Source organism: Polyodon spathula, chromosome 3 (genome assembly GCF_017654505.1).
Source record: "Polyodon spathula isolate WHYD16114869_AA chromosome 3, ASM1765450v1, whole genome shotgun sequence".
Lineage (NCBI taxonomy): Eukaryota > Metazoa > Chordata > Actinopteri > Acipenseriformes > Polyodontidae > Polyodon > Polyodon spathula.
The window spans coordinates 3,574,493-3,595,192 of NC_054536.1; the positions used below are offsets into that span (position 1 = coordinate 3,574,493).

Sequence of the window (20,700 nt, forward strand, 5' to 3'; positions counted from 1 at the left end):
ACCTCTTCATCGTTAAGGACCAACATTTCCTCCTTCTTCTCCAATCCTCAAAAACCGACCAGCTTCGATCCGGACACTGTATCCAGCTCTCAAATACCAACTCCCCTCTCTGCCCTTACTCATCAATGCAGAAGCTCATATCAACCAGGAAACCTTCACCATCCAATCTATCTAGAAACATTATCACTAGGCATTGGTTTGCCTCTCAAGTCTCCTCTCTCATCACCAAGGCAGGCCAATCCCTTAGAATCAGAGCAGCAATGTCTGCAGCAAGAGCCGGACTCAGCCAACACACCATCAATGTCCTCGGTCACAGCTTTCTTTTAGGTCATCAATACTAACCTCTCTCTTTGTCTTGTTTATTTTTCCCCACTTACGTCTATGTTGTGCATTGGCTGCACTCTTCTATCCTCACAGGTGCAGTTCCGCGGGGAGCCAGGGGTCCATCCTTTGGGGGTTAGTGATGCTCACTTTCCCTGGCCTCCTTGGGCTACGCCTTTCGAGCTGGATGTTCTGCGTCGGGTCAGAGGGGACCCCCGGCCACACTCTCTATCCTGTCGCAGCTTGTGTGCTCATTCCCTGTTCTAGTTTCTGTTGATGCAAAGTCTCTCTTGCAGTCCTTCAATCTCTTTCTAATCTCCCTACTTATTTCTTCTAGCTTCAGGACTCCTGTAAGCACTGTTCCACAATCCGGAGTCCCTTTAACATTTCTTTTCAAGGATCTCCTTCGGAGGACCATTTGGTCCCGGTGGGTAGCTCCGTTCCCAAGTCGCTCAGCTGCAGCAGCTCTCCGAGAGTTGGGTCCTCTGTCCCCTCAATCCCTTATGGGTAGCTCCCAAGCTGCTACGTAAGTGGTTCTCCACAGAGTGGGAGATTCTATCTATGTGTTTCGGGTCTTGGGTTGCCAGACCAGCCTTCGGCTATAAGGTTCTCCATCGACTAGAGCAAGACTCCTGTTCTATCCCTTTATCTCCCTTCAAGTATCCTGGCGTTCTCCAAGCTGTCATGAAGCACTACTCACCATTGTACCGTGATTATTATTATTATTATTATTATTATTATTATTATTATTATGATGTTTCCAGCATTTAAAAATGTTATACAAGTCTACAGATCTGAAGGGACTAAATGTATGTGTACTATATAGTATTTCAATATGTAACATGCACTTAACACATTACTATATAATCAAATGGTTTGCATTTGATTGTTACATCAGATGCAAACGTTCATATTAGGGCTTTTTGTTTGTCTTTTTAATTTTATTTTACAATCACAGTACTGGATTGACAGAAGTTACTCTTGAGTCTGTACTATTAATGAGTTAACTCCCTACCTTTAGTACCCAGACCTGTCAACTCTCCTGTATTCACCAGGACTCTCCTGTATTCACCGGGATTCTCTCGTATTCACCGGCCCTCTCCCGTATTCACCGGGATTCTCTCGTATTCACTGGGATTCTCTCGTATTCACCGGGACTGACCCATATTCACCAGGACACTCCTGTATTCACCGGGACTCTCCCGTATTCACCGGGACTCTCCCGTATTCACCGGGATTCTCTCGTATTCACCGGGACTCTCCCGTATTCACCGGGACTCTTTTGTATTCACCGGGACTCTCCCGTGTTTTAGACCCTTCTCCGAGACATCGCCTGGACAGATTTTCTCCTGCATTTTGCTCAAAACTCTACTGTTAAACCCCCTTATGTCAGCAAACCTTTAATGTCTACAAAAGTCATGTCAAGTGTGTAGTTACTGCAGCCCCCTTCTGTACCCCTCCTCGTGGGATATGCACCCCTCTGAACAGAACACTCTGCTAAAATCTGCAACATGAAACCTGTCACTCAGAACTGACATTTTTAAATAGGATTTGTAAAGTGACAAAGATGCCGGCAGTATTTACAAGTTAAGAGAAAATAAACATCTAAGCAAATTCTGCCTGCAATTTTTTGTTCCCTATTAAAAAAAAAAAATCCTTATATAGAGTAGAAATGCCACATGAAAGAAAATGTGTTGGGCATGTTAAACCAGTGTGCTGAAAGTGACTGGCATAAGCAGATGCCTGACTCTGATGCATAGTTCACACACCCTAGTCTCTGTAAGTCGCCTTGAATAAAGGCATCTGCTAAACAAACAAATAATGAAACATACATCTGTTTTTATCAGGCGGTAGGAGATGTTAGTGGCACATGATTGTGCTTTTTCTAATTCATCAAGTGAGTTTAACTACATTTCCGTGACGGTGGCAATACCATGTCGACAAACCCTTTTAATTTGCATTCGATTGAACAATATGATTCCCAAAACAATATGACACTAGTAAATGCTTTGAAAACATACTCTGAGTGCCGGTGAACTGACACAGATAACGGCACACAGGTGTGTTTTTTTCCTTCTTTTTTCCTTTTTTTTTTGCTTTTATTTCATCACTGATAGGTAGCTTTTTTAAAACTATATTTTACCTATATAGCTGCATGTCTTCTCAGGAAGACAAACAATTAGCCAATATGTATTATGCACAGAAACAATAGTTGTAGTTATTATTTTATAATTTTTTTTATAAATAGTTAAACATGATATACGTATGTACTGATGCTTTTCGGTGCTTTAGTAAAATCCTTGCAAGCACATTTGGCAACATAAAACATTACAATAAATAATATAATGCATGTAACCACAATTTAGGGTAGCTGTTCTGGTAGTATTGCACAGCCCCAAATTCACTGCAACTCGGAAGGATTAGAAAACAATGGTCACCCTTTCATATGTATTCTGCTCAGTTCTGATACTGTTTGTGTGTATTTGTAACAGTCGGGTCACATACATTTGTCTAGTTTTAACAGTCACTTATGTTTTCAATGATGGAACACTCAATAATGGAACACTCCTTGATTCAGACAGCAATATAGCACCAGCACCATGTTTATTCTGAATCAGCCAACACAACTGTCACTGTACATGACCAGGCTGATCGGGAAACACTGCCTGGTACTGATTACAGATTACTACTACACATTCATATCACAGCATGCAATACTCATTGGTCAGGGAAACCTGAAGAGGGGCCTGGGTCTTCTATGCCCACTCCTTTGAGCAGTGTATTCATTCAACCTCTGTTGATAACACATACCCAGTGGGTCAGACACTAATGCAAAATGATAATGTCATTGCTGTAGACATGCAGACACGATTCACTATCCTCGATGCAGAAAACAAGCCCAATGCAGACTTTAAAAACACTGCTGTTAGTGCAGTAAGTACACAAAAGACCTTCAGGCTACAGTATCCGAGCAAGATGTATTGATGATCCTACACAGACCTGAAGCACAGCATTGCACCTGTCTGTGGTAATGGACCTTCAGTTACACAGTTGACAAGGCAATGGCACTTTGCTACATCATTTCAGTTCATTAGCAACAGTAATGGACCTGGACTTGGCTATTAATGCCGTCCAAAAGGTTCAGGCAATGTTGAGCAAAGATGTCCTGGCAACAACCCTGCCACCAGCTCATGCTGTTCAGAATGAAGAATGAACACACCGAAGAGAAAGCAAGACACAGAAGAGTCCACTTCATTGCAGTATTCACAGCACAAACCAGGACTCTTTATTCAGGGATTCGTTTTTTTTTTTTTTTTTTTTTACATAGGTAGAACAAAATACTTTGTATAATTTGAATCAATATGTACAAATACATAAGCTGAAATTAAAAATAATAATTAAAAAAATAGCACAGGGGCAGTAGGCCAGTATAATGGTTTGAAAAGTAAAGAAAAACAAGCATGTGACAATATCTCAGACATCTTTCTTCTCGGCAAGAGTAGATCATGTTGGTTTTGACAGTAAGCTTTATCAGGCAATGTCTTTTTTTATACTCATTTTTATTCAAGAGGCAGCACAATAGCAAAGGATGTGGTGACCCAATTTTATAAGGAAGCCGCCCTGTAGAAGGGAGGCTCAAGCAACGGCTGGACCTCCAAGGTCTTCACTGAAACTCAGGGGGAAAAAGAATGCAAAGCAGCTTCCGCTTATATAACTCAGCGGAAAAATTACACAAAGAATCTTCTGCATATAGAACTCAGGGGGAAAAGAATACAAAGAATCTTCTGCATATAGAACTCAGGGAAAAATAATACAAAGAATCTTCTGCATATAGAACTCAGGGAAAAATAATACAAAGAATCTTCTGCATATAGAACTCAAGGGGAAAGAATACAAAGAATCTTCTGCATATAGAACTCAGGGGGAAAAGAATACAAATAATCCTCTGCATGTAGAACTGGGGGAGGGGGTAATGCAAAGACTCTTCCGCATACAGAGTATGACTGTTTAAAAGATTATTTTAAGATTGACTGAGGGGCATTGTCTTGGCTTTAGAATTGTGTAAAATGTATCAATTTGTGTTTGTGTGTTGTGTGTGTGTGTGTGTGATTTATTTTGTTTTAATTTGCCCATCCTGTACCTTAGTTATAATATACGATGGTTAACCAAGCAATATGAAATTATAAATAGGTTTTGACACTATCACATGCTTTAATATCTCTTTTGTTGAAAAAGATCTAACCATTCTTAGTATGACATTAAAAAAAAAAAAAAAAAAAAAAAAAAAATGCTTTTAGGACAAAACCTAACCTCAACAAGTACTTGCCAGCTGGAATAAAATATTTGTTTGCTTTTTAAATTTTGGTAACAGTCAGACACACGTGTAAATGTCAAATCATAAACTGTATATTTAAACAAAGAAAAGCCTGAACTCATGATTTGTCTGCACTGAAATGATCCCCTTTGTGGACAGACTTCAAACAGGTGACAGTGCAGCGTCATTCTCAAGGATAGGTTTGTGTAAATGCTAGATGAACGCCTCACTGCCGTAGGTGGAGGGCTAGTCTACACTTCTTTTAGATCTTAGAGTTTCACTCAGTCTATTTCACTCAGTCTATGATCTCAGCAGAAATGAGTCTGGTCATCATAGTTCATTCCCTGACAGACTGCAGCCTGCATCAAAAACAGAAGCTGGGGTCAAAGCAAGTGGCACAGCCAATACTATAGAGGCCTGTGATCTACAGCACAGTGACCCAGTGCAACAACAGAGAAAGGGCATCAGTATTCACTGTGATAGCTCTCTCACTTAATTCAATGCACACGGCTCCTTTTTTGTGATTCAATAAAACAATGATCTTTTATTAGTGTGTTCATACAGAGGTTAGACTTGTTTTAACAACCTAATCCCTGGCCTTGCTGAAACTAGTGACAAAGAAAAGTTACCCCGATCATAACGAATCGCCAGCTGGTTACTGTGACAAAGGTTTACTTTTACAGTGACCCCAGAAGGCTTTGTCAACGACATAAAAGAATAAAAGCACACATACATAACGATGCAGGAGGCTGCAGCTTCAACAGCCTTATTATAGAGGGTTACATAATGGGAAGCAAATTATAATACTTAACATTTCACAAATGAAAACACAACACACAACCAGCTTATAAATCAAAAGCAGGGCACTGTGAGCAGTCTTGTGCAGCTCTGAGAACGAAACTGTTACATGGTGAAGCTACATGATCAGTCTTACATTACTAGACTATATACAGACAAAGACTATTCTTTAATTGCTATTAACACCACTTTCTGCAACTGTAGTTAATAATAAATTTAGTAAAACCAAACACTTTGGATTTCTACCAATATTTTTACTGATATCGATTATAATTTAAATAGGTCAGAATAATGAAGTTTCAAGTGTGGATCAGAACAAGCTTTCATGATGAGTTTTGTATTATTATTATTATTATTATTATTATTATTGAGTTTTAATCACTGCAATGGCAGAATGTTAACGTATTTTATATGAAAAGGCATTAAAAGAGGCCTGTGTGTTTTACATCCTCACCACATTGAAATGCCCTGGCCAGAATACAATGGAATTCAATGGGGACAAGCTCTTGGAAATTTCACTAAAATGCCCTATTCATTTATTGAACTGATCCACAGCAGGCAGACGTATCTAAACCAATTTTAGATCGGTTAATTTATTATTAAAAAAAAAAACCAAAAAAACATCTGTTGAACCATTTTTAGTATTTTTTTTTTTTTTTAACAGATTACAATAAAAAGATACACAGTTAAGAGATCAGGTCCCGGTTTTTCGTACAACATCGACTGACAGGATACAGAACCTAAAGAAGAATCCTCTGGGAGCCGAAGCAGCTCTGAACTCTCACTGTGGAAGAGCTGTGAGTATCTGAAGCCGCTCTGAACTCTCACTGTGGAAGAGCTTTCAGTATCGCATTCACCTCCTCTGCAACGGCTGTCAATGCAAACTCAAACTGCTCCTGTGGAGGGAGAGAGAGGCGACATTTCAGCACTGAATCATCTTGTTAGGATGAGGTTTTCAAATTATTATTATTATTATTATTATTATTATTATTATTATTATTAATAATAATGGGTTTTAATCAATGTTTACTCTTGAGGATAACAAACAAAACTGGTAAAGTGGGGCACACAGAGGGGTGTTCTGTGTCTGAAACCACACTGCTGACACAAAGAGAAACTAAGCTAGCAAAAACACACATCACTAGGCAAGCTATAGAAGACAGGGATTTGACAATGACCTTTCCACAACCAGCCAGCCAGTTAGGTGTTCAGGTTAGATGTTTGGAAGATATCTGCCTCTATGCCATGCAATATCACACCATAAAAATACTGTTATAACACATTCAGACTCTGGGCTCTAAGCCAGCTTTCTGAGCTGAATCACCTAGAATTGTCCTATAACACTTGTTATACTGTAGCAATGGTTCAGACTGTACAATATGCCATGTGTACCTATAACATTACCCTGCATGCTGGCAAGTCAGAAGGTGCTTCATGTTTTATCAGTGCAGTAGCTGGAGATCAGGAATGTCCCAGGGCTCTGTTTTCAGCTTTTCCTCAAACAATTGTGGATTTATGGCTCCTAACTTCAAAACAGGTGTTTACTGCAGCAAAATGTATCTAGGCCAGGTGTGAGTTTGAGGACTTTAGTTTAGTGCAGTTTAGTAAAAAGAATGACTTACTGTACCATAATCCACAGTAGGAGTTTAAATAACAGTGAGCAAGTTTTACTAAATGGGGCCAGTAGGTGGTGCCAAAACACACAGGCAAGGGGGAAAGAGGTGTGACTGATTCAGGGTATAAACCTTCGGGAATTAAATAAAGAATTGATCTAAATTGTATTCTTGCAAAGAAAGGAAGATATTGCCAGGAAGGTGTCTTCAAGTTAGCTTTTTTTTATACTGTGGCATTATGCTGGTGGGTTTTAAGTAGACTTATTTTTTAAATGAATAATCCGTTTGTTAAACTCTGTCGATATTTTATTTTTAAAGTATTACAAATACCAATTCACACAGAAGCTAAACAATACTGTATATCCTCGAACACTGTTAGCTAGTGGTGGAATCTACATGTTAGAGGCCTATGTAAAATAGTGAGGCTCAGCAATGCACTCAAAACAACAAGCAAACAACAAAGGAGACATCCAAATGTCTTTAGCTTCTTTAACTGCCTTGTTATACTCCCTGGCTTGTAAAATAAAAAGGTCAATGCCCCTCCCCAAGGATACTGGGTCAGACAATGAACACTTAATTAAAGGAGGACTTCATAAAACCTGTATGTAAATTCTGGAACACTGGCACACTTCACACCAGAAACTGAATGGCATTTACAGAGTAACAGTGTCTAATTTTGCTAGAAGACTCGCTGTAATTGACATTTCCAACCTGACTTTTAATCCGCAGTCTTAAATGACTCTGAAAGCCTGTTATTCCTCATTTGTATTCAGCGGTGAGAGTGCATGGTTTGTTTAAATCCATCAAAACAAATTCTCTGGAGAGAGAGTGAGAGAGCGTCCTGCTGGCATGTAATCAGATATTTTAAATTTGCCACGCGTCTGGATGAATGAATTAGGTACTTACAATGTTTTTATTTTGTTTTTTAAACGGTCAGGAATTCAAGAGTCCAGAATTTGGTGACGTCTGAATGGTTTCACAGACCAAAGCAATAAGACTGTTCTAGCTATGTGCCCCCCCCAAACCTACATACATCAATCACGTATTAATACATTCACACATCTCAAGGAATAAAACAAGTTCTGTGTGCAAGCAACACCAAACCTACCGACGCTGCAGGAGTCCATTCTGCGTGTTATTGGCTGCAAATGTACGACCTTGCAAGTAAGCAGCAGACCTTCTGAGTACTGTTTCCAAGGCTGATTAAAGATTAAACATGGATCTTATCCTACTTCATTATGCTGTTTTGGAGTGCGTTACTGCAGAGCCAGGCATTAAAAAAGGAGTGCTTTAAAAATCCTTCTCCGTTCTCAGTGCCTCTCAAACTGTGCCTTGTAGGGCATTCTGAGGTACACAGGAATGATAAACCATGAACATATTCCTTCAGGCACGTTCATGTGAGAGAGACAATACGTTATTATTATGATTTATTTCTTAGCAGACGTTGTTAGGAAGACTTACCGCATGTGACGATGGTAAAGCTTTTGTTGTTTGGCTTTTATTTGCATTTCATGAAACGATGCATATAGGCATTTATTACCAGGTATGGTTTTAATAGTTTACAGCATAATTGTTGATAAAAAAAGTAGCATTAAAACCCATGAACTTATGGCATAGGTGTCAAGCAGATTACGAGGGGATGTTTTATATTTAAGGCAAGTGTTTAAATCAGTCTTTTCTTGGTCAGTCATGCACAGAAATGGAAACCCTTAACGGCCTCCCCTCCGCACCCCCTTCTCACACAGCAATGCATTCCCATCCCAGCAGGTTTAATGACACTACCTTTGTTTGGACCATGCCTGGTCTTTGGTCCCTCAAGTGCTCCAGTGTAGCAGCAATATCAATCTCTTTAGCACCTGCAACAAAACCACAAATTAGACCGAGTTCAAAGCACCAGATAATCCAGCCTGCACCTGTCAATCTCCTGCTCTCGAGCTCCCCTTGAATCAGCACTGCCACTGACAAGAATACATTCAGACTGACCATTCGAAATGATTACATGCATGCCACACACACACACACACACACACACACACACACACACACACACACACACACACACACACACACACACAGTCTAACTTCACTATAATGAACCCCCCTTTTTTAACGATCCAGGCAGCAAGAACAGTTTTTTTTTTCAAAGGAAATTAGCCCCATTAGATTGATCACTTTTACAAAGTCTACCTGGATAAAATGATCTCGGTAGTGACTGACACTGAGCTTTCTCCAGTGTGAATGTGTTACTCTCTCAGTGGAAAAAGACCTTGGTGGGCTAATTCGAAGATAAGGCTGATTCATAGATAATCTATTGTAGTGTGAATCATGTGTGACGTATGCAGCCATTGCCATCTTCACAAAAACTGCAACCATGGCAACGTGCATTGAGAAAAGCACGAAAAATATGAAGCAATCTACGCTGGGTATGTTTTTTAAGAGAAAGGGCTCGTAATTACTGTATTCACCATGTAAGTGTACTTTTTTTAATCTTTTCATTTCTTTACTGTTTTCTTTTAAATATATAGTTTAAATGTGGATCAATGTGAAGTTATCTTGAAAAAACTACGGTATACAGTATAAAGATGTTTAATTCAATTTGGGCGTTTCTTCATTATTCTGATACAGCAAATTGCCAAACCCTATTATAGTGAACAACCTGATATAACGAACATTTCTCCAGGTCCCAGGGGGGTTCGTTATAATGATGTATCAATTGTGGTGTATATATATATATATATATATATATATATATATATATATATATATATATATATATATATATATTAATTACTTGGACAATGTATTCAGACACTCTCACAGTTTTCACATTTTGTTGCTTTAATGCTACATATACACAACCTACTCCACACATTCAAAGCAAAAACAAAAAGAAAGAAGTAAATAGATAATTAATATGAAATAAAAATGGAAAAGTCATGATTGCATAAGTATTCAAACCCTTTGCTGTGGCAAACCTAAATTAATTCAGGTGCACAAAATGACCTTAACAAGCAACACAAATAGTTGAATGGCCTCTGTCTGAGTGCAACATTAGTGGTTCTCATGATTTCAGAATAAAAATATACACCTGTCTCTGTGAGATTACTTGGTCAGGTAGTGTATTTCAAGCAAAGACTCAACCATGAAGACCAAGGAGCTTTCAAAGCAAGTCAGGGATAAAGTCATTGAAAAGCACAGATCAGGAGAAGGGTACAAAAAAATATCTTAGTCTCTGAAAATCCCTGTGAGCACAGTCTTCAGTCATGAAGAAACGAAAGGTGCATTGTACCACCCAGACACTGCCTAGATCAAGTCGTCCCTCCAAACTGAGCAGCCGGGTAAGAAGGAAACTGGCGAGGGATGCCACTGTGAGGACAACAACAACTTTGAAAGAGCTACAGAGTTCAATGGCTGAGATGAGAGAAAATGTGCAAAATGTGTATCAGTCAACAATATCCAGAACACTTCACAAAAGTAGCTTGTATGGCAGGGTGGCAAGAAGGAAGCCATTACTAAAAATAACCCATTTCAAAGCTCCCATGGAGTTTGCAACAAAGCACCTGAGTGATCCTGCAAAAATGTGGCAAAAGGTGTTGTGGTCAGACAAGACCAAATTGAAACTTTTTGGTCTAATACAACACATCTCCCAGTCAACAACATCCTTACAGTCAAGCATGGTGGTGGCAGCATCATGCTATGGGGATGCTTCTCCTCAGCAGGGACCGGAAAGCTTGCTAGGATTGAAGGAAAAATATATGGAGCAAAGTACATACAAACACTATAGGGAAAACCTGTTTCAGTGTGCTAAAGACTTAACACTGGGCAAAAATTCACCTTTCAGCAGGACAATGCAAAGCACAAGGCCAAAGTTACACTGGAGTGGCTTAAGAATAAAAAAGTGAATGTCCTTGAGTGGCCCAGTCAAAGTCCTGACTTGAATCCTATTGAGAATTTGTGGAAATACTTGAAAACTATTGTCCATAAGCGATCTCCAAGCAACTTATGTGCCTGTGTGTTTTTGGTCAAAAGAGCCAACTTTCCAATGTTTCAGTATGTGGCGATACTAATAGGCTTTTGATGCCATTGTAACTACTCACTCATAAATCTATTAATGTGTTTGTGGTTCCATTTACTACATAGTAAATGATGTAATAAAGTACTATTCCTTTGCATTTAACCCTACAGGCATCATGTAGGCACATTATACCATAGCAAAGGTATATATATATATATATGAATCTGAAGCTGCCACTCCGGCTCACACACCTCACGTGTGGTTAGATGGCACAGTTCCCAGCCACAAAGGCAGCACGCTTGACACCATGGAGTGAGAAGCTGGCACAAGCCCTCGCTCTCTGCTTAATGAACACTGGCATACCCGTGAAGAAGCCATGCTACCCAGGTCTTGAGCAAATGAGGACTCGACTACATGATCTTCCTGCTACGGATGCTGGGCTATGGGCCAAGTGCATTATGGGGCTCATGATTTTTTTCTTCTTTTTTTGTCTGTGTGTGTTTTTAAAAAGAGTAAGCTTTACAGGAAAGAAAAACAACAAAACAAACAAAAAAAAAAACACTCCGAACATTTTAAACATGCAGTGCATTATTATAGACTTTTGTTTTATAAAGAGATAGTTCGATTATGAAAACATCATAGTTAGGCATGTTTTAAATTTTTCAAAATATCTCTTCTATTTTTAATTTTAACACGTAATTGTTTGAGCCTTAAATTTACATACATTATTTTGCTGTTCTTGAGGCATTTCTATTCAGTTTCACACGCTTTAATTCACATGCTTTAACATTAACAACTGGGCTTTTGTTGATGTTTTAATAAACTAGACATTGGAGGACAGAATAATAACTAATTTATTTGAGATTCACTAAAAGAAAAATCTCTTTTCTTCAAGCAAGCACAAGGGAAAGCTCAAGATCTCAAAGGCCTATTGAAAAAAAAAAAAAGCAAGCAGAAGGCTGGTAATGCAGCTGGGCCCGGTCTCAAAGTGCACTTACACTTTCATGTTAAGAAGTGTTGGACTCTATAGTTTGGAGGAACACTCTACAAAAAGTCTTGGGGAAAGAAAAATGGCATTCTTGAGTAATGTACAATTCATTCTTCAAGAACAGGAAAAAAGGGAGAAAGATTGTGTGTCCAGGCTGCAGGCCTTTGATCATGTTGATGAGCGCTGGGGCTTCAACCTGGGCCTCAAACTTCTCAGGCCAGACAAAGAGGGCCTAGGCCTAACAGGCTAGGCCGAAATTCCTGTCAGAACAAAACCTTTGGCTGCCTCACAGTTTGACAGCCTGGGAAAAGCCCCGCACAGCAGGGTTAAGATGCTCGCTTTGCCCTTTGATCTTTCATGAAGGCGAGAGCCAAATCGCCGGTCAGGAGATTTTAAATCGTGCACACTATAGGCTGAAGGGGACCAAGTCATGAACAAACAAACGGGTGACCTATCAAAAGGGGGGTCTCTCATTGTTTCTTGTGCTAGTTTCACATGACTTGTTCTGTATTATGCAACACTAAGCCCATAGCTGGAACGGAATTTGACATCGCATCATACAATAGCGTCAATAAATTACATTCTAAGTGTCCTTACGTGATGAAGTCAAACCTTGCTGGGAAACTTTTCCTTATCTCTTTTTGTTGCTTAGAGACACATGTTTTGTACTGAAAACACTGTATTTAAAATCGTTTTCAATTATTTATATATTTTAATATAGGGATACAAATTGTCCAGTCTTCTGAATGGCAGGTGCTGATTATTCAGAAGCTTTACATGGCTCATTCTTGAGAAACAGGTTCTGATATCTCTCTGTACTGCATCTATCTGAGCAGCAATACCAGGAGAAGGGGGGTGGATATTACAGCTGCTGAAAATGCTGATGTGCTCACTACACAAAGCACTGGCTCTTGTACAAGCTAAAATATACAACATGCGGACAATTTTATTTTGCAATTGTATTGTTGACATGAGTGGACATTTTTATAGGTTAAATTAGGCAGATCATGAAACTTTAGTTTTAAATTAAAAGTAAAAGTATACACATTAAAAACAGCAATACTATTGGAATTAAAGTCATCCTTACAAATCTACCATTTCAGTTCAGCGTGTAGGAGTTATTTAATAATTCTTTCATTCTCATTTCGTTCTGAACAGTCCATTTGTTAAAGAACTAATTAGCTCTACATTTTTTATGGCATACACATCCTTTGAACAATCAACTAAAGGCTACATCGCTCCCCTAATTTATTGCAAGGCCTTCTAGTGAATGTCGAGGCCTCTGTTTCCTTAGCAACAGCGCCACACACGCATTAAGAGGAAGAAAAGCCTGTCGCCTCCCACCTTTAGCCATCTTATTGAGAACCATGTCAATCAGAATGTACGTCCCACTTCTTCCTGCGCCATCACTGCAAATAATGACAAGAAAGCACCATTAGCACTGCCATAAAAAGACACAAGCCTTTATTTTGAACAGTTTTGTTTAGCGACGAGTGTGTGTGTGTTTCTTCTTTAATCACAACAGACTGCTCGTTTTGAATTTAAATATTTGTGGTTGTTGTCATGCGGTTTCTTGAGCATATACAATAGGCTTGTTTGCTTCGAGTTCACTGGTGGAAGGTGTTGAGATGCGATCAGAACATGTGCTCTGTTTCAATGGCTTCAGAAGCTCCAGAATCAGACACAGTCAAGGGTCTAGTTTACACTGAATCCCATGTGGTAAACACCATGAACAAGCATAACAGTAAGTAAACAACATCTCAATGAATAAATAAGATTTTAGTAATCAACAGCAATGCAAACAGTACATTCACATGGCATTTTTGTTGTCGTATGCAAGGTTTTTCCCAAAAAGGCAATATATATATATATATATATGTGTGTGTGTGTGTGTGTGTGTGTGTGTGTGTGTGTGTGTGTGTGTGTGTGTGTGTGTGTGTGTGTGTGTGTGTGTGTGTGTGTATATATATATATATATACATTCCTTTTCTTTTTTTACCCCAATACAATAAAACAGAATGCTTCAATAAAAAGAAATAAAATGAAGTCAAACAAACTAGATTTATTTCCAGTTTTGCCAATTAATTGTTGTCATGATGTGTTAAATGCAAGTTAAGCGTCTGTTTGTATTTAAATGCCGCAGAAAAAGAACAAAATCCACATTATATTTTAATAATAATATAAGTGTGTTGGTATTGGAGCAGAAAAATAGAGCATTATGCAAACTGTATCTTTGTGCTAACTGCCCAGGACATGTTGCGTAGTGTATGCATGTTGTATGCATAGCAAAGGACAGCTTGGATAATATATTACCACAACTACCCCTCCCCTCTCCATCTTTCCAATTTCAAAGATTCAGTTTTAACAACCAAAAGGCTTTTAAAGGTAGGAATTATAAAAGCTATAGACTAGAAAACATGCTTTCCAAATGCTGTGCACATGAGAATACGTTCTGAATGCCTAAAGGAATCGGTTCATTTGCAAAGTGAAGACGTCTATGAAGGTGACAGCTGCTGCAGTTAAAACAGCAAGTCACTGTCTTCATTTCCCAGACAGATGCCTCGGTGCATTTCCTAATTTTCTCTGAGCCCTCAGTTCTAACTATTTGCCAATCACAGCCAGTCAACAGGAAATAGTTTGCTTTGAAAAAAAGCAAACCGATTATCATTCTTTAGCAGCAAAAGCAGCTCCTGCAAAGCCTCACAATCTGCTCCATCGTGTTTGAACAGCTACCAGGAGACAGAGGTGATGCTGTCGTGTGTCAGAATACGGACAGGGGAGGATAATTGCAGCTATACGGAATTCTCTGCTAATTAATTTTTTACACATATTTCTGTGTACTAAAAATTCATAGTGGCTATCTTTCAAACACCATTCTGTACAATTCTCATTAAAAGGCTGATCAATGATAAAGGGATGGACATCAAATCACTTGGTTCAATATCGAGGGAACATCTGACATCCTATTACGATGTCTGCCTTGGAGTGCTTACAATACAGCCTTCAAACTCTATAGCTTTGCTTTGTTTAAAGCCATCTGTTGTACAGCATTACAATTTCAACTGGTGTCAAGAGAGCGAGCCTCTTTCATTCTCGATTTTCCTTTAATACTAGTCCAGTCTTTTCTGTTAGCCAATGTTCTCTCTCTCCCACTCTCCCAGAAAATGTGGTTGCTTCATTCTAGCATGGCCACCCTAAAATAAAATGGCAACTTATAAAGCCATGTTGGGCATATAAACACCAGTATAATCACAGAATTGAAATAGCATGGTTGTGACGCGAACCACTTTTACTGCAAAAAGAATACAAAAAAAGAGCAACCGGCTGTACATGAAGGTAACAAAGAAAACTAAAATATTGTTGACGTGTTCTACGAATGACCAGTCCATTCAATTGAAACCTCCTTGCTAGGGGTACAATTCGTCCTCATTGTAGTTTAATACAGGGTTACTTGCCTGCAGTGGACAATTATTGGACAGGAGCGTCCCCGGTAGCACTTGTTTACTTTCCTGCAACAACACAAAAGAAGAATGTCATTAATATTAAAATGTGCTTAAAATTATATAAAATATTACAATGCTGGTACTAGGCAGGCAGTTTGTATACAAACATGAATTCTTTTGTTTGCTAAAATGCTGCAGCAGTGCACTGTGATCTCCTGTGTGTCTGCTGATTGACTGCACCCACGGCACTTTTCATCTTTAACACTTCTCATAGCGTGATACACTTGGTCAAGGTCTATGGGTTTGAAATGTGTGCTTAACTGGATGTTTCCAGAGGTCAATTCTACCAGGCTAAACCCTCTGAGAGAGTGCTTGTAAAATAATAATAACACAAAATAAAAACTTAATGAAGAATGTTAATAATGTCTTTGTTTTGTTCTTTTACCAAGGAAAAGTTAGAAGCAATTTAGTTTTGTTCAAATTCTTTTTTTTTTTTTTTTTTTTACTGGTAACCTACTGTATATCAGTCGTCTACAACATTTCCTAAATTCCTAAATTAATAATAATAATAATAATAATAATAATAATAATAATAATAATATAATAATAATAATAATAATAAAGGTCACTGTGACGACAGTATCTTTTTCTGTAGTTCATCAAGTACAGATGTCTGAAAACAAACTCTGTGTGTGTGTGTGTGTGTGTGTGTGTGTGTGTGTGTGTGTGTGTGTGTGTGTGTGTGTTGTTATATCCTGTTTACTATATGTACATGAATGGTACAAATGATATATCCTATAATCCTACAGACATAGAGGCACTAACCCGGACACTTATTAATAAAGCAATCAATTAACAATGTTTCCAGAAAGCATATGAGAAGCCTTAATTAAGAAGGGGAGCAATTAGTAATACAAACCAGCCCTTTAATTCATTGTAAACAAAAGAGGGAACCCGTCATGCAAACCATTAGCAAGCAAAGGTCAAAGTTCATTAGAGGCTGTGAAATGGGGGCTTCCCACATTGTCCCTGCTGCAGATTCACAGTTTCCAATGATCACTTTTGTGACTATGCAACTGGGCTCATATTACTAGCTGCAACATCACAAAAATGACACTGGCAACCGCTAATTAGCTGGCAAAAAAAATAAAAGAGTGTGTTGATTGGAATGTGAGTAGCAGGGTTAGTAAATACTGGGGCACGCAGCAAGAAAGGAAAGCGTGGGTTATATTTGAACAAGCCCTCACATATAGCGTGATTCATCTTTAACAAGCAAGTAGTGGAGCTCCCAAAAATATAGCGTTACACGTCCCCACATGTTGCTAAAATTGTTTAAATAACGTACCTGTCATTTTAAAGTCTGTTTCAAAGATCTTTTCAAAAAGCACTGACAGTGTCAGGATTATTGTCCACACTGTCAAACAGATAACACAACAATAACCATCCACGATGCGGTACGGAACTGAAAAGCCAGAGCACATGTTTTTATGTTTTGGTTTTTTTGGTTTTGGTTTTTTTTTAAATCGCTCTTCCTGTAGCGTTTTTAAAGGACAGATCTCAGACCCTAGTGCACTAGAGTGGCCGTTTTGAAAAAAAAAAAAAAAAAGCTTAAACGGGGTGTTTTTTTTGTCTAAAGTTTAAAGATTCACAATCTTACAATTTTAAAATTAAATGAAAAATTCCAGGTATATTGTTAAAACAGTTGTAGCAACACATGGGGTTGTATAATGCTATATTTTTCTGAACCCCACTACTTACTCTTTAAGCTTTGTGATCTTTCTTTAAAGTGTACATTTTTCTCCCTATACGCTTAAGAAAATGTTTAATTCGACTGACAAGCTAGTCCAAAGCCAAAATATTGAACAGTCTCTCTTCTCTAGCTGGACACTGTACACAATTATATTCTCTTTCCATAACATTTCTTCTACTATCTATAACATGATGTAGCAACAGGACATACTACTGAACAAATATACAGAATCATAGTTTTTCATACAACTTTCAAATTCTTAAAAACTATGCCTGTACTGTCCAAAAAATATATACTGGGCAATATTTATAGATTTCATGAGAAATGATCAACATATTTATATATTGCATTGGCCACTTTTATTAACACTGAAAACAGAAGTGAAAATAAGACACTTAGTAGCGTGCAAAGTCCTTCCCCATATAAGCCTCTGCCATTCCGTTAATTATAATGACAGCAGTCTTTGAGCACTAGAGGGGTTAACCTGCCGAAGCCACACTAACCTACCCAATGCAAGGTCCTGGTACAGCTCACATGCTGTTCACATGCTGCACAGCTAGAGGAGCTTGCATTATTTTAATACAACTCGAGTTCACATACTTTTTTGCCTTGCGATTTGTTGCATGAAACACACTATAATTTTGATCTCCATTAAAAGCTGTATTTGAACTTGCACATTAAGAAAGAGCTGATGCTAAGTTGCTGGATTTTCCACGACAGAGGCTTTAGATAGGGATTGATTACTTTTAATTGGAAAGCATCAGCATTGATATTAAAAACCCAGACACAGTTAACCAGAGACAGCAGGGTTGCTTATTTAAAACAGTTGTGTTGTAAACCCCAATGGTTCGCCGCGCACTGTAATTTCAATTTGTTAAAAAAAAGAAACTAAAAACTAAAGAAAAGAAAAACCATATCAAAGCATGCACAGAACTTGAATTAGACGTGCCAGGCTGGGTGCCGGTTTTGACAGGCCCGTGCCAGGCTCGGTGCTGGTTTTTGACAGGCCCGTGCCAGGCTGGGTGCTGGTTTTTGACAGACCCGTGCCAGGGGTGGTGCTGGTTTTGACAGACCCGTGCCAGGGGTGGTGCTGGTTTTGACAGACCCGTGCCAGGCTCTGTGCTGGTTTTGACAGGCCCATGCCAGGCAGGCCAGGATGTGTACCTGCGGAAGTCCAGGAGGGACCTGGTGGACTCGGGGACGCTCTGGTTCATCCAGCTGAGGAAGTGGAACTGTGTCACCGTGCGTGTCTCGTTCGTTTGCAGGTTCTTCAGATAGAAGCTTCGCACCAGGAAATCCTCACACCAGATGTGCTCAGATACAAGATTTACCTTCACAGAAGAACGGGCATAAAAACAAAAAGCTGAATTAGTTTAAATCAAGTTTAAATAATTGAAATGAACTGATGTGAGCTTTTATTTAAAGGCCCAGTTCAATTAACAGTTTTGCACTCGCAATATAAACTTCTTTAGTTGGGAAAATTTATTTTTGGTATAAATTCAAGCAATAAAACAAGCAGATGTTAAGCCATTTGGATTTAGATTCATAAACAAATATGTGTTGCATGCAGAACTGCAGTTTTCTCAAACAAACTAAGGGTCAATTCACCATTTTTAGATTTTAAGGTTCAGTATAATAGTAAATCAAGTGTTTAGAAATTAAACATAAATATTATGCTACAGATTATAAACACATTTTAGTGTTTATATATTTTACGCTTCAATGTTATTTTCCGAGTGTCCAAAGTATAGTCTAAGTAATTAAAAATAATCATTAAAGAGTTAATAATTTGTTGCCTACAGTATGTATGTTTAATTGTTAAACATTTGATTTTACACAGTAACTCCTGATCCCATAAAGAAAATGAAAAAAAGGAAAAAAAAATTCTGCCTTTTGTTTTGTTTGAAATCTTTTTAATTTGCCAACTTAGCATTAATACAGTTTTGATATTTTATTTAATATCATGTAATGAAAGAAACTACGAAATTATATCACAAAAGTCACAAAAGTGGTACAGTATTTCATGTCAGATTTCGTAATGTCACATTTTTTAATTTTTGACAGTTTTTCATTACGTATATGGAAAATGACAGCGGTATGCAATTCAATATGTTAACGTAACATTATTCAGCAGGTTTCATTTGACTTTATGAAGCAAAATGAGTTAATTCTATAGGGTGATGCAAAACTTTTAGCCACAGCTGTACATTTCACAATGATTTTGTCCAAATTGAAGCTTGTAAAGCTGTGGACTCATCTCCATGCAGGAATTCTTAAGTATTCTTGTTAAATATTAAAATTACAAATAAGGTCGATTCTTCCAACACAACGTGAAATCTTATTAAGTACCTCATAAATATTGTAGAGGTTTGAACCCTCATCTGGCCAGTAGTGGTAGCACTGCTTGACTCCATTTTCAGTCAGTGGTGTCAGCATCACAATAACGACACAGCCGTTCTCCCAGACCATCTGCAGACAAAGAGAGAGAGCCCACGGTCACATTGTGACTGCCTAATTAATGTGTGACATGTATAAACACTGCACTCAGGCACACAATTCAAATCCAGTCCAGTCAGAGGAAATTGAGTCATTCCCATTATATGGGTTTTATTGTGCAGCTGCGTAAAATTCTTGACAGAAACAGACAGGAAATGCGATTTGTAAGAAATATTGTCTGAGGAATGCACACATTAAATTATCAACATTATCCTGTCCCCTGAGCAAAAGCCATGTCATCTTTTTTTTTTTTTTTTTTTTTTTGGCTTTGTGAATTGCAGATCCATGTTCTAGAATAAAATGAATGCTGTTGAAAACCAAGGATTTACAATTAGACAGCAAAGACAAAACGATTTGGAGAACTTAAATGCATTTCATTCTGTTTCCTTTAATGATTATTTGAAATAGCAGGCCTGCAGTGTGTGTGGCGTGGCAATGCTCGGGGCCTAGCAAACCCTTATTAAATGCCGTGTGCTCTTCCGGTCATCCCTCTCGAGATGTTTCTTTCAGGGTTTCACAGGGTGCCTTGTCTTTCCACTCATAGTAACTGATACACTCGCCGGGGTACAAGCTTCACGTCCACACAGCACTGCAGGTTTTATTTCTCTTTCTTTTGGTATCTTTAGTGCAGGGCTTCCCGGCAGTCGTCATTTTTTATGCCCCCACCGTCCCCAGTAAGCACAAGCAAAGCAGTGCACTAGACTGTGGTGTAGCCTAGGAGAAATGCAAACGAATACAACAATGTTTTTAAACGTTACGTTATGTATTTCACATATCCAATTAATAAACATAAGGAAACAAAATGAAGTATTTTCTTTAATGCATTAGATGTTTGTATAACCATAAGAAAGGTAACATATGAGTACATGCTGTGATGTTAATATGCTCCCAAACGGTATTAATTCAAACTAACACAATGTGAGTAATGCAGTCTTTATTGTGTTATACTGCTGTGCTCATG

At 38.4% G+C, this 20,700-nt stretch overlaps 1 protein-coding gene across 1 annotated transcript in view; it reads right to left on the reverse strand.

The window, feature by feature from the left end:
• Positions 1–3,576: 3,576 nt before the first annotated feature.
• The window catches only part of LOC121310439 (receptor-type tyrosine-protein phosphatase N2-like), a 243,618-nt gene continuing 226,494 nt past the window's right edge, over positions 3,577–20,700 (reverse strand). Inside the window, exons 18-23 of the mRNA XM_041243621.1 lie at positions 19,593–19,712; positions 18,408–18,574; positions 15,506–15,559; positions 13,395–13,459; positions 8,830–8,903; positions 3,577–6,330 (exon numbers count right to left, since the gene is read on the reverse strand). Coding sequence (XP_041099555.1) covers positions 6,259–6,330; positions 8,830–8,903; positions 13,395–13,459; positions 15,506–15,559; positions 18,408–18,574; positions 19,593–19,712 — 552 coding nt within the window. The 3' untranslated portion in view covers positions 3,577–6,258. The remainder of the gene's footprint in view (positions 6,331–8,829; positions 8,904–13,394; positions 13,460–15,505; positions 15,560–18,407; positions 18,575–19,592; positions 19,713–20,700) is intronic.